Source organism: Anopheles marshallii, chromosome 2, assembly GCF_943734725.1.
Source record: "Anopheles marshallii chromosome 2, idAnoMarsDA_429_01, whole genome shotgun sequence".
Classification (NCBI taxonomy): domain Eukaryota; kingdom Metazoa; phylum Arthropoda; class Insecta; order Diptera; family Culicidae; genus Anopheles; species Anopheles marshallii.
The window spans coordinates 45,841,001-45,855,787 of NC_071326.1; the positions used below are offsets into that span (position 1 = coordinate 45,841,001).

The 14,787-nt window shown below is 43.8% G+C and overlaps 1 protein-coding gene across 1 annotated transcript in view; it reads left to right on the forward strand.

The window, feature by feature from the left end:
- The first annotated feature begins 7,492 nt into the window (after positions 1-7,492).
- Positions 7,493-14,787, forward strand: part of LOC128709854 (mucin-12) — a 64,297-nt gene continuing 57,002 nt past the window's right edge. The window contains exons 1-2 of the mRNA XM_053804877.1: positions 7,493-7,961; positions 8,038-8,418. Coding sequence (XP_053660852.1) covers positions 7,493-7,961; positions 8,038-8,418 — 850 coding nt within the window. The remainder of the gene's footprint in view (positions 7,962-8,037; positions 8,419-14,787) is intronic.

A 14,787-nucleotide genomic window follows, 5' to 3' on the forward strand; every position in this document is an offset into this window, starting at 1 on the left:
TGTAGGCCGCTTACATGACCGAAAAACCGGGGCCACTTTGCCGAAGCGATAGCCAGCCGCCGGGTGAGAGTATTTCCATCCTCCGCCCGCGTGGACGGGTTGATCAAATTTGGTTCGTCCGTTGGTGGAGGATTTTGTGTCGTGCTCCGGTTTCCGTCCACCGAGCAATGCGGTCCGCTGTCTTCACACTTTCGTTTGACGCTTCAGTACGGTTCGGAATTGCGCCTGTAGACGCGGTCAATCTGCCGCGACCCGCGTAAAGTTTTGCAGATGGCGCTGTCGACGGGAAGCTAACCATCACGGGCTCGATTCTAGCAATGGTCGCGCGTAATTGGTGTGGCCACGCATACACACGTCTCAATATCGCGCCGGTCAGCTGCTCTGGAGGTCACGATATTTTCCCGGCTAGTGCAATTAATCGTGTGTCGTTTCGTCGCGCGAGAAGTACAGTCGAAGTGATAAGAACAGTGTAGCAAGGCGGTGGAATTTACGCGACCAGTCAGTTCATAGTTCGCGTGTACTGCACAGCTCTGTAGTATATACAATCAAAGCATCCCGGAGATGACGGCCATCAAATGTGTCTAAGAACTCCATTAATTCTTCCACTCGCAGTACATCAATTTCCGAAGTTTGGCCTAGAATTCGTGGATTACAATTTGAAGAACCGGTGTAAATCCAGTTGGAAGCGGGAACTCCACCATTTTCAGTGTTCCGTGCTGTGTGCCGAAGAAAGTTTTTTCAGCTACCGAGCATGTAGCTAAACCGTGCCATAATTCTTAACGCTTGCTTCGAAAAAATACCTTTCTTAGTGCAATCCTTTCCATATTCAGACATATGTATTGCCTGTTTTTCTCACACACCGATTTTCCGGCTACAGCACATATCAAAAGTACACGCAAAGTCACGATTTTGTCCGCTACTTTATTCGTTCGTTCGCTTGCTGAACCGTTCAAGTCCGTAGGTTTCATCAAGCGGTCGCATATTCCGTGCGGTTCGTATGGTAGTAGTTAATCATAGTCGCACATCCGGTCGTTGCGCGCTGTGCTGTGGTTTCGCTGTGATGCGATTATTCATCATCCACTCTAAGCAGATTCGTTTGTACCGAATGATTTGAAGTTATCTGCGTGATTTTCGATGCTTGGTGTTTGCCGGTTTGTGTCAAATCTGTGGTTTACTCTTAACCGAAATGATGATGATTCAACGAGTGACGAAGTGTTGTGTGTTTTTATTTATCTTGCGGTGGATAGTGAACCGGGGTTAGTATGAAGTTGCTATCAAATAATACACCGATAATAATACACATGCAATATATTTGTATTGCATCTACATAGTGTCTGTGTAAATAATGATAAAGAGTAAAAGAAGGAAGGAAAGAAGCAGTTTGAAAATGTAATCAAGTGATGATATAAGTTGTACCCAAAAATGAGTTTTGTGTTAAATGGCTCACAAGGTCATTCATAAATATCGAAAACAGTGTCTAATCAATTTAAAGCATGATATGGTGAAAAGGATAAGGCGGTGATAAAGATAGAGAAGCAACATAAAAAAGTCCGAGGATCACAACGAGAATGATTTCCTGGTATGTGGTAAGCAAATTTGAAACTACAACAGTATAACTTTGAAAAAAAATATTTAAACCGATCATTAAGATATAGGCCATAACAATAAAGGGTTGACTTTCAGTGCTCATTAGAACAAAAGAAAACAAATTAGCACTTATATTTGCAATGAATTTAAATGAGTTTGTATATCGTCTAAATGTAAACGTTTACGGCACATTTTACTAAAAATGTATGTAAAATATTGTTGGTGATCTACTTAACAACAGCGAGAAACATCTTATAAGACATATACAACAGGACCATCATCATCGTCCTGTAAAAATGTCTCAGATGGCTGGTTTAGAATTTTCTCTAGTAGTGCGCATCCTACAAGCCTTCATTATGAAATTAGTATAAAGTTCACACTCCTACGATATCATTATTGGAAACCGTCTCCCTACGCATGGTGCAGTTCATGGAACAATGAACCCATTTGCTATGTTTACACTGGTAGAATCCATTCTTACTACATCCAGTTGAAACAGATGTAGCCTATTGCCTAGTGAAATGGCAACAAGGAAAAATATTATAAACTAACTCGTAATTGGTGTATGGCAAAAGCAATCTTCGCATAACTGCAGACCGCATGCTCATCGAATGGAAAATAAAAGCTGACCATCTTCTCCATGCAAACGTATGTTTCGATTTTATACCACCTCACTTAATTACGCGACTAATGCCATAATTTTGTCAATGCAACTCCCACCACAAACGTTACCCATATCGGCCAGTACTGGGCGCACTCTTCGACAAGGCGCCATACGTTTCGTATAAACTGCACCAAACTGCACTAATGCGGCAACGATCCCCCGGTCAGATAAATGGCTCCAAACTCCTACACACATGTATAGCACGCGTGGCTACCATGGCCCACGCATCGTTTGTGTGCCGAAATTTCGCCCACTCGCAACACCGATGGCACCCTGTGCCGTAAACGAAGCCAAAAAAAAAATACTATAATAACACCCCAATAATCGCGTCCATCGCGGGCATATCGGCATTGCACTACGGTATACTTGACACGCGATAAGGATGCGTGAAAATGTTTGTTTTTTATGAGCTCCCCGGTCCGGTGAGTCGTTCGGTACGGTCGGTCATGGTAGATTTTCATGTTTATTTGCATATGGTTGTCAGCGGGAAGAGTTCCTTTATGTGTGCATTGCTTCAGGTTTCTTTTTTGAAATTTTATATAATTTTCTAAAATTTTTACTATTTTATTGCTCTGTTAGTGTTTTATATTGTTCTTTACCCCACTTATTATTTTGTTTTATTTTTCTACGTTATCCTTTCGGTCTCTTTCTCGTATCTTAAATTGCATGGTGCCGGCAGCCTTTCCTAGCGAGTATATTTACTTCCCGATGCAGTTACCCCGCGTAGTAAAAAGCCCTTAGTGTATGTGCATCTACGTGTGTAGGCATATTCATATACACCTGGACACTACGAATACGCTCACGGTGTGTGGGCAGCTATTTGCCGGATCGTACGTGTGCCCTGTTTGTGACGACCCACCTAATATCGTCCCACTTGCTGTACAGCCTCCCACTGTAGTGCCACCCACCAGTGTAAGCAACCTAAAACGACGGCCGGATCTTTTGTCGCCCGTTCTTTACCTTATTTTATATACTGCTTTGCCTTATTATTGTTGCTTCTTGTTGTTTTTCGACTCCATGCTCCACACGTTCGCACCTTTCGTTCACGTATACGGGAAGTGTCTTCGACTGCTCACAGTTGTTCGCCTGCTCTCGTACAGGCCAGGCATACGCGTCGCCCCGGTTATATTGGCCACCTACACACAAGCCATACGTTTCCCTTTGCACGTCAGCTACCCACTCGGCGCAACTTTGTCTCTCGTTCTAACACTCTCCGCGTGACAGTTCTCGAACATTCAGCCACGGGTCTCGCTTACACATTACTCGGTTTCGGTAGTACATTTCAGGCGGGATTCGCCATGATTGCGGGTCCTGGCATCTTCCTTCCGCCACTTCGAGTTGGCACACAGTCACATACGCGTTGCTACCTACACATTACCAGCTTACACTGTACTGCATTACCTTCTCAGCAAGCAACCGCTCTCGCTCTGGTCCGTTCCAACTCTCGTCCGTATCTTCTAGCTCCGCTCACGCTGCTTACACGCAATTGATTCCCTGGTTCCAGCGCGTAAAGCGGCACGTTTTTCCACCGGAACATTGTTTCATTCACAATTTTTTCGTACATCCGCTCGACGCTCGGTTCACGCTCTCGCTCTGTGCAGTCCTTGTGCACCTTGGAAGACAGTACTTGAGGTAAAAGCACCAAAGCTTAGCACGGTTTTCTCCCTTCATCTCGCACTGCCACCGACAGTTGAGGGGTGGAAATTAAAACAACAGTGTCCTGCAAGTTTCCCATAGGAAAAGTGAACGATAGTGTTGGTGTTGACTAAATACAAGGTTGGTAAATTAGTTTCTGGACTATCGTGTAAGTGGCCACCAAGTGATAACGTTGTATTGTATTTTGTAATCAGACGAAAAACTGTCACGAGTTGTTTGGTATGTAGCTTTATATCATTTTAAACTATTTAACTATTAGTTAGAGATGAAGATCTGATTTTTTAAAATATGTAATTTCCTTTAAAAAAATGCACAAACATCTACTAGGTTATGCTCATCGATTTTGTTCTGTTTCTTCATGATGAATCAAAATTTTAACTAAAAAAACACATTATTCGCATTAAGTTAAACTTTTCGAATAAACCCTCAAGTTAATTTTGGAAATAAAAAATCAGTATTTACTAGTAACAACTACCTGTTAAATCAATTACCTTGGACCGCGTTGTACTAACGAAAAATTGAGCCAAAGAGCGGCAAAACTTCCACTACTGAACTTGCGTCCCACACACACACACACACACACACACACACACGTGCGCGATTCATTCATAAGCTGTGTTGAAATTCTTTGGACTGTTGTTGCCCGCATTTTACGGGCTACCAGGCGCCTCCAGCAGCCTCTTATCCATCGAAGGCTCTCAACCAATCCGCAGAAATGTGTTGCGGTTAGAATGGTACTGTGAAGAAATTTTGAGCCTACCAAAGACAACATACCGGCAGCTCACAACAACCGCCCATTGTTACCAAGGAGTAGCGACGTAACGCCCACGTGCCAACTCTGCCGCACATCATCATCGAATGTCCTCGAAGGACAAGAGAGAGCAGAACTAGCCAAAAGAAAATCTTGTTAATCATTTTTGATGTGTTTCACTGTGCAATCGTGTTTTTCAATTACTTTGTTTTCACTACTCCTTTTCATTCCTTTCACATTCTGCCGCTGAATTCGTGCTACAAACATCGCTTGGTCCTGCTTGCACCCGTTTGCTAACGGCTGAGCCGCAGTCACTTTCGGTAGCGTCTTCATCAACCGGGAACACCTGTTGCTCACTTTCTCCATTCGTTCGCTCACTACATCCTACATACCATTCATGCTCTCACCGCCATCAACATCTAATGCTCAACATGTTGCAACCCTCCGCAGCCCACTCATGTGTACTCGCGCTCGACCGGCGCTTTCGGTGCTGCGGCCCTTATCGGTAGTGGCTCATTGCTCCTCTCTTTTGCTTGTCGGCTAGCTGTCGCTCTCATGCCTGTGCACATTTTATCACATGGCGTTGGTCCTCGGAAGCATGTCGTCCAAATCGTTGCGCATCGATAATACACACGATCTGCTGATAGCGTGTCGATTTGGCCGCATGAATGGAGAACAGTTCGAACTTCATTCATTAATCGTTCGATTGCGTCCCCGTCGGCAGGACGCAGTTTGATGTGTGCGAGTAGTACAATGAAAGGATTTCGTGGTTGGCGTTAAGAAATACTAGTGGAAAGCGTGACCGTCTGCACAAAACTTAGTTATTTAGTGAAATTACCGCATATAATGTAGTAAGCATAGCAATGTTTTTCGTTGTTAAATTTGCATAATTGTGTATATGCGCGCGAAAGGCAGTTTAAAAGTGTGACGCAGTGTTCTTTTACTGACATTCTTGCACTACGTTAGCAGCCAACAAACAAGATCAATCTGGCAACACTCACACCCAGGAAGATTGAACTTGAACACCAACACAAAATGTGATTGCAAAATGTTGTTGTTTAGTGACGAAATTAACTCGGAACACACGAACACAGCGCATGGAACGACACATGCGAGCGTTAGGTATTCGCCAAGACGTCACACTGCCACACAATGCGCGAACAAGTGTTTGGTGTTCCGGGCCGGATGTGTTGGTTGGATGTGAACGTTGGCGACGATCGCGGCCGTGTGTGCGTCGTGGGTGAATTTTGCAAAGTTATGATCGTGAATACACCCCCGAGCACCTTTCCGCGCAATCACCATCACTCGCAATACCGTAAGAAAATGACGAGACGTGAACCATTTTCTTGTTTTCGTTACTTATCGCACAAAACCCATACATTCATGTACGCTGGCTTTCGTTTGACATTTTAAGTTTTGGCTGCACGTCCGCTTGATCTCGTACGCTCGCGTGCGTGGTTGTGTGCGCGCATGCATGATGATCAACCCACAATACACACCCGCACCAAAACGGACACTAATGTCGGATACTAATAAACCCACCAATGTTCTACCCTTACACCCACCGGCTGTCCCATGCCGTTTGCTCGGCATGAGCAAAGAAAATTCGTCACCGCACTGTGAGCTGCCGATCTCATACTTTTCTTTGGTGAGATGTGTTTTTCTTCCTGCCGCCTTCCTTCCTGCCCGGGTCGCATTTCCTGTTCACAACCTACAGAGCGTTTGCCGATGCGCGCACGGTGCGCAGCTGCTTTCGCGTTCGCGGCTAGCGCAACGTGTCCGGGAAGTTGCTACACTTTCATTCGACGATCTCGATCGGTGGTTCAGTTTGCGAAACGATCCGATTTGAAACACCTGAGTCCGGTTGCGTCTGCCGTCCTCGGTGCGAGAGAAGTTTAGTGCGGGAAAAAAGTCGATTGTCCGTGCGGTTTGACGAACACCTTCCGAACTCGGTGCAAAATATTAACGAATTTTACGAACCCTTTACGAGATGACGGTTTCGAACGAATGTGTGCACGTGTGAGCCCGTGAAATAAGTTTTTTTAAAGTATGTGACAAAGATTCAGCTGCAAAGGTGAACGATGTTTAATTTCATAAATAAAACTGTAGAAAATTGAGGCATTAAGGAAAATTGGCACAGAAGCCAAGAATTGTGACACAAAGTGTGAAAAATAAGTCTTTGCAATTCAAGTTGTTGTTTTGCCGGCGGTAAATCTCAATTCTCAAAATACACATCTGTCAGCAGAATTTTATTATGATATCGTTAATTTACTGTAACGTTGTTTAATGTGAGATCGCCAAAGTAAATTTAAAAATACTAAGTTGTTTTTTGTTTTTATTTTGTCCCATTACAGGTTTATTTTGTGTGACGATAGTGTAAACGAAAACAAACGCCAAGTGCTTTGATATCGACCATCTAACAGTGTTCTGCGTAAGGCTACCTCATCGAATTGCACCAATATAACGATCATTACACCATTCTAAGTGCTTTAAATGAATGTTCCTTTGCAAATGATGTGTGAGCTATGTAAAGGTGTGCGTTGCGTGAAATTGTACAGCATAGTGCAGTGAAGAATATTCTGGTGTATCCAACCAAGAAACACCAAACCGTGAATCGTAAAGTGTAGATTGTGGTTATTCCATGAAAATTTTCCAACTGTTCACAGTGTTTTATCACCATGAATGTGTGCCGGTATTTAATCGTGCTGTTGTGCTAATGGAGTGTTTATCATTTAATATCGTTTGTTTTTGTTTAGTTTTGTTTTGTTCCTCCGTCCATTTTGTGCATCGCTTTCCATCGTGCCGTGCGTGTCAGTGCATTGACGGCAGAGAAAATGTTAGCTATGCGTCGTGAAAGTGAATCCATCTATGGTAGTGTAAGTGCAACAACTAACCTCAATCTGCTGCATCACCCAGCGCATCATCATAACCACCACCATAGTCACCACCAGCAGGTGCATTCACCGTCCGAACATTCGCATCCTTCCAACGGTGTTGCTGCAACGGAACCATCTCCTAGTGCACGTCCGTCCGAAAACGGCACGCAGGGTGGTTCGTCTGCCATAGCCGGGGCGCCGGATCATACCGGTCAGGGAGTGTACCACGGTCACAACCTTACGCAGCAACAGCAGTTGCAGGATCATCAGGAAACGCTTCAGCTTCACCATCATCATCACCACAACCATCGAACGTCGTTGTCCCCGGTAACGCCGGCCAGCTTCGGACACGGTGGATTCTCAACGCTTTGCAACGGTGCGTCGGCGAACGGATTGTATCCCGGGTTCAACAGCTTCGGACTGAACCGTACGTATTCTACGTTGCCCCGTTACCTTGGCGTACCATCCGTCGGCCGTGTCTTATCGTGTCCCTTCTTCAACAGCACCCAACAGTGGCCGTCCCACACACCCGGCGGCGTCCAGTCTCGACGAGTACGTAGACATTCTGCAGGTCCAGCAATTGCTGCTGGAGAACTCGACATCCGCAGCCGCATCAGCGAGCAGCACGACGGTGGCGAGCATAACAACGGCCTCCTGTACCTCCACCACCGCCACTACCACTTCCTCATCCCCTTCCGTCCCACCTAGCGTTGTCGCGTCCCTATCCCAGCACATCCCGACCGTGTCCACCGCATCGTTTTTCTCCCCAGCATCCGTTCCGTCCACCTCCACGCTTTCGTCCTCTACTAGAAACCGTCCAAAAGTGAATCTACAGAAAGCGGCCGACTTTTCAGCAGCGACAGCAACAGCTAACCAGCTTCAAGGTAAGTGTTTAACGCCCTTATACATCAGAACCCTAGCATTGCGTGTTGGCATCAACTTACTAGTGACGGAAGATACACTACCATTGCCGTTCGCAATCATACACATAACACACGTGTGTAAAGCGTCCAGGCAATCCGTTTCCCCCCGCTAAAAGGTCGTTTTTCTTTTCGGGTCGGGATCCCGATCCCGGGTTTTCCCCTTTTTGGCGCGCACTCGCGCCCCTTTGAATGGTGTTTTGCGCACGCAAGCAAATACAACTCCAGTCATGCCAGTCTAAGTCAGTGGTCCGGCTTCTCCATCCGTACCGGCTGCGGCTGCAAAACGCTCTCCATCGCATCGTCACGTCAATTTGTGCTAAATTTATTAATAAAACTAGACACTTTTATCATTAAGTCCATTAGCGTTATCGTTTAATTAAAGCTGTCGTCTTGGTCACCCGGGCTCGGGCGGCCAAAGTTTTCAGCTGTTGCTACAGTTCTTGCACGGGAGGGTGGAGGCTTTTACGCCTTACCCGCCACAAACTCTAGGCCGAATGTCTGTTACTCGGTTGACTGTTTTTTTCGTTGCATGTTCTTTACTTAATCGGACGCGTCTGGGACGCGTCGCAGAGAGCAATTTTTCGCCGATTTGTTACACGCAAGATTGGTGGACCTGAAACTGGGTCGTTGGTCGTGGTGGTGATGGGTACTTCTACACGACAGCGTACATGGGGATTGACTGGGATTTAGGCACCGCCGTTCGATTGCAACATAATTCCAACGGACCGAAAACAAAAATGCTGTAACGGCTGCCGTAGGTCAGTGTGGTGGTAATAATTTTTTTTTCGAAAGCATTTCATTGAAAATATAGAGCTGTTGTATGCGCTCTAATCGTATTGCATACAGAACGAGATTAATTCGGTATTTGCTTGCTAAAGTCATGAACAAGACAACGAACGTGAACGATCAAGTGTTGCGACTGATGCGCAAAGTGATACTTAGTAGTTCTACGCTCGTTAGTCTTCGCTCCCAGTCTTTGCTTGCCATCAATACGTATGCGAGTTAATGTGTTTGTTTGTGTGCAAATCATTCGCCTAAAGCTGATGCGAACATCTTGATCGATCTATTCCATTTGAACAGTTGCCATGCTCGCGATGGGTTGCTCCGGATGACCCTACTGTCTGTAGCAGAGTGTCTCAAAGTCTTTCTTTTTATTTGAGATCACTTACGACACAATTATCTAGGCAACCGAGCGACTCTTCCCGATACGACCGGCACCGTGGTGTTGTGGCTGGTATCGGCAGCATACAGAGCGTTTCGAAACGCTAGGTTGAAGAAATGCATTATCTCTGCCCACGACTTTGTCTATATAATTTAATGTAATTTCAATGTTTTTCGACTTCGGTGCACCTTCTTCTGGTCGTTGAAAATTTGTCCTGGCACTGGCGCTGTCAGGTAACCTGTGCTGCAAGCCTGTTTCCTGCTTTCGTGCCACTCCATCAGTGTGTGTGTGTGTGTGTGTGTGTGTGTGTGTGTCCCATGCCAGAGTCGCCACCACTCTGCTGACCAGCGGAGCCGGAGACACCACGCCAGAACACGGGGCAACACCAGACACTCGTCACCTGTTGAATGCGTTGGCATCCTTGGCGCTGATTGCATGTCGCGTCGAATGTTTTATTTCTTCGCTGCACCGTGTGTGTTATTTCAGTTTTTGTTGCTGTTATTTGCTAAATACGCTCTCCTTTGCCTAACTGCTGGGTATTCGTTTTTTTTTTGTTATTAAACCTACAGTTACTCTTTGTCCCTTACTTTGCCTCTACCTTGCCATACCGGTGGCAGTGCATCGTCATGCGGACACGAAGCCACTAAGATTCGACCGAGTGGTGTTCGATTTTTATTATTTATTAGCAATCTGCAGACAGCCACGAGTCGTTTGGCACGGGACACTCCAAATCGAAGCCTTCCAGCATGGCCAGGCCAAAGCCTACACACAAACACAGGCGTGCGCACACACACACACACAGATTTATCGACACAAGATGAGGCTTGTGCAAATTTTCCGGCCCGTTTACACTCCAACTCTGTACGGCTCTCACTTGATATCGGAGGGAATTGCTCATAGATGGCATTTGATTTATTGCCGCAGAGGCAGTCAGGCAGCCAGTCACCCGAACAACCTTGCAAACCGTACGCGTATATGTGTAGGATCACTGCCCGATAGCTGGAATGTTTCAGCTGAGCAGTAGATGAACTGTTCTTTTTTTAATAACAATGCTTTCAAACCTTGTGTAGATATGCAAGTTTAATCGTTTTACGAATAAAATATTTGTTGCAAACTTTCTTTCTGAAAACAATAATTTTTCATAGGGTTTGTGTAACATCGTTTTTAAAACACGCTTACCTGTGCTTAAAGTGAATATTTTTGTACACAGTTTCTCCAAAATGCAATATTTTATCATAATTTAAAATCAAAACAAAAAAAGCTGGCTTAAAAGTCGTATATTTTGTTGCTATTTTTTTTACTTAGATGCAACCAAATGCATCATTTCATCCAAGCATCACAAGCGATACCATTCCGTGCCTTTCGTTTCGGTGGGTACGATGCTATGAAACCATAAATTATGCACGGTACAAAAATCACGCACCAAAAATATACATCCTTTAGCCAAAAAATGCTAAGGCTAAAACGCGCAGCTTAAGCACCCCGAACGGAGCTGAAAGCAATGAAATCAAAAGTGACAAATTAAAGATGCACAGTGCACAAGTTGAACGATAGGCAAACGGTTTCTTAGCCGCACGTTTATCCATTCACTCGCTTCTGGCAGCGTGTTTAACGTTCGGCAGAAGCGAGCAGAAAGTGTGACAAAAACGCATTAAATACGTGTTTCCTCTTCACTGTTTCATGGTTTTTCTTTTTCGCCGTGCGTTGCACGACATAGGCCTAGCCGTGGCCAAAAATTTCGCAATCATTTATTTTCACGCACGTTAAACTGTCTACCTTGTTTGTCAATTGGATTCGTAAAACAGCAGCATTTTAAAGGACTATAAAGCGTACATTGATGCAATGTCGCGTGCAAGCGATCAAGGAAAAAACAAACAAACAATCTTACTGCATTGAAGACCATTCTTCAACCTGAATTGTTAGTAATGATCCCATCGTACCAAGAAAGCATTAATTGTAAGTGTATAGGTCGCTGGTGCAATGCAAGAACGGAAGATAGCGAAAGAGTGACATTTCTTTTTAAATGGATTTGGCAAAATATCATCAAGGCGTAATACAGATTGAAGCGAGTTGTAGATATTACACGATCAGCTGATTAAAGTTTATAAATTTAATCATTAATCATTTTCAATATATTCGATCTGTTGCGGTAATAGCTTTTTTTCAACTACTACGTCTACAATAATGATTTTTATGTGTAGAGTTTATAGCTAAAGTTTTATTTACAGTAAGTTATTTGTTCTTCAAAATGAACATAAAAATATTGTTTGTTGCAAAATAAAGCTGTACACAGACAACTGCTTAAAACTGATACAGCGTTTTAATGAGAAAAGCTACGCCGAAGTATGAACAAAATTATGTAGTAAAATAATTTTATATCAAATTTCAATATTTTTGTATTACAAAATTAAGACTTTTCACATATGACGATCTTTGGGAACTCTATTGTAAAGTTAAAGTTCACAAAAAATCATTCGAAATCAAAAATTATGTTGTAAGAGAAAGGAAAACAATATATCTCTATGTTACTTGACGCGATAGAGTTTCAAAATTTCGACTCATGACAAAAGTGTGCAAGCTTATGTAAAAAAAATAAAAATATAACTCAGTTTTAAACAAAAAGGAATTAATTTCTATAAAATGCCCTAATGCAGTGTTTGTATGGGAATGAGTTGAGTGCTTGGGCCGTAATTTCAATAACTTACTTTAAATTAGATTTTATTATTTACTTAAGAAATTCAATTATATAACACCAGATCAGATACCAGATATTCATGAGAATTTTGCGTCGATTGCGACAAACCCGATAGCAAAGTCTAACTATTACCTATAGTTTGAAAACACTTTTAACTTTATCTTTAATACACTAAAACTCTGGACAAAATCCAATAATCCACAGTTCCAACAGCTAAAACTTTGTATTATAATTATAATAAATATGTTATAAATATGATTATATAATAATAAAATTTAAATCTAACACCTAGTCAGACAATGCGCTGTTTATCTACTTATTCGAGCAGTTTGCTTCGTCAGGCTGTATCATACGATCGTGTGTTGTAAAGGCAGTGTGATTATGTCCTGGAATGCATCAAATATAACAGTATTGTTATGCTGATCATGCTTTTCACATTGTTTTCAAACTTTAACCAACATTTACACTGCCCGTGATGTATGCTCAGTGAAAGATTTTCCCTTAATTTACCGCTTGATTAAACGGAAAATAAAGGGGAAATCCGCATGCCTCAAATAACCAATGTAAACATGTCAAAACTGCTGGAAAGGATAAATTAACGACTGCCAATTTTCCCTTAACTAACTCTTAAATTACCTGGTAACTTAGGAACGATTTAAGGTTATTTTAACGAAACTTGGTTGGTTGGGAGGTTCTCAGGTTTTCGAACAATTCTGAGTACCAATTTGCAAAACGCTGTTTTAGGAAAAAGCGCATTTTTACATTGAAGATTGGACATGCGTGCATGGTGATACATTAACTCCTACGGCATTTGTCGGTAATTTTAACATGTTTAATATTTTTTTACCAAATAGTCTTTATACCCTTTGTGGAAATTACTCCGCTTCGAAGAAATACAATTTTTGATATTACTGTTTCGAACATGCTGACTGCATTTGTCCCTTGACAAATTCCAAAAGTAAACATTTATTTCATGTTTTTTTAAACATCTTTCATAATTTCCGCTAATATTAACAAAAATTGTCATTTCAATGGTAAATTGTTCCAATAAGTTGATCGTGAATACCCAACTGTAGATCGATCCCTGCAGTATGAAACAGAAGCGAAAGTCAACGAAACGGAAGCAAAAGCATATGTAAAAAGTATCTTTCCGCATCGCGTGTTAACTCTTTTCCCGTTCATGCACAATAAATGCAGGGAGTTTGCGTTTTCACCCTTTTACCAAGGGTTTGACTTAAACGAATATTCCGGGCGAAACGATGCCGGGTGTGCTTCCAGTCCCGTGATTTTAAATTATTGGCGACAACGCACGACAACGGCATTGACTCGCGCGACGACAAGAAAAGTGACAAATAAATGTTAATAAATTTTAAGCACAAATAACGTGGCGTGCCGCTGGCATGTGCCGGGTCCGTTGCGCATACGCATCTTCTTACCGTAACAGTTCTCGTTTGCCTACAGCGCGACAATTTGAGCGGATCAACTCTCGCGCGGCTCGAGACTTCGAGAGCTGATCTGTTCTCCATTACCCTTGCCGTTGCGATCCTGATCGATCCTGGCCGTGTAACGACCGTCCACCGTGAAGATGAAGCAACAGTCCGATGGTCAAACGTCTGCTTATGTTTTTGCTGCCTTGCTCTCTTCGCTCGGCATCATCGCGACACCAGGCACGGAACGCGACGCCGGGTGTGCAGTGGTGCGGAGGATTTTGCTCCGATTTTGATTGCCTGTCGTCTGGCGTTGGCGACTGCAACGGTCTGGCGATGGGTTTCGCCATCATTACAACCGCACCACTTAATGCAGCGCGGGGACAACGCTGACGTTTGGGTTTGACTCGTAACTCGTCTCGGAACTGTTTGCGCTCGTCGGTTTAAACCTCCGCCACGCAACGACCACTTGATGCGCGACGCAAACGCGATAATGGTGAACGCCAGGTTCTGGCAAAGGTGCGATTTCTGCTGGACATAAGTAAATGAAAATTTGAAACGAAATTCGATCAGTGGAGAGAAAAAAAAGCTACGTTACGTAGACACTACAGCACCGAGACTGCAATCAAGCACAGCTCGTGGGCTTCTCGTCGCCATAAGATGGCGACAAGTGTGTGGTCAATCTGTTATCCCTCGTGTCGTGTCGATTCGCGGTGCAAGGTGTCAACCTTCTTGCTAGCCGATGGACGACAACGGACTGGCTGACGTTGGATGATGATGTCGCGTTGTCGTTGATTCCGTACGAAACGGCACCGGTCGTCGAAAATGTGTGCTGATAGGGGAAATGGGATTTCCATCATATCGCGGATGCATTGACCGCGTCCACGTCAGACCTAAGCTGCATCGGAAGGGAATATACATTCCACCGGCGAAACCAAACTTACCTTCCCTGCTAAAGGGAGGTAACAAGAACATACAAACACACTCACGCACTCACGGGGCATCGCACAACAGGCACCGAAGCAAAGTACCATTAAGCTGACGGC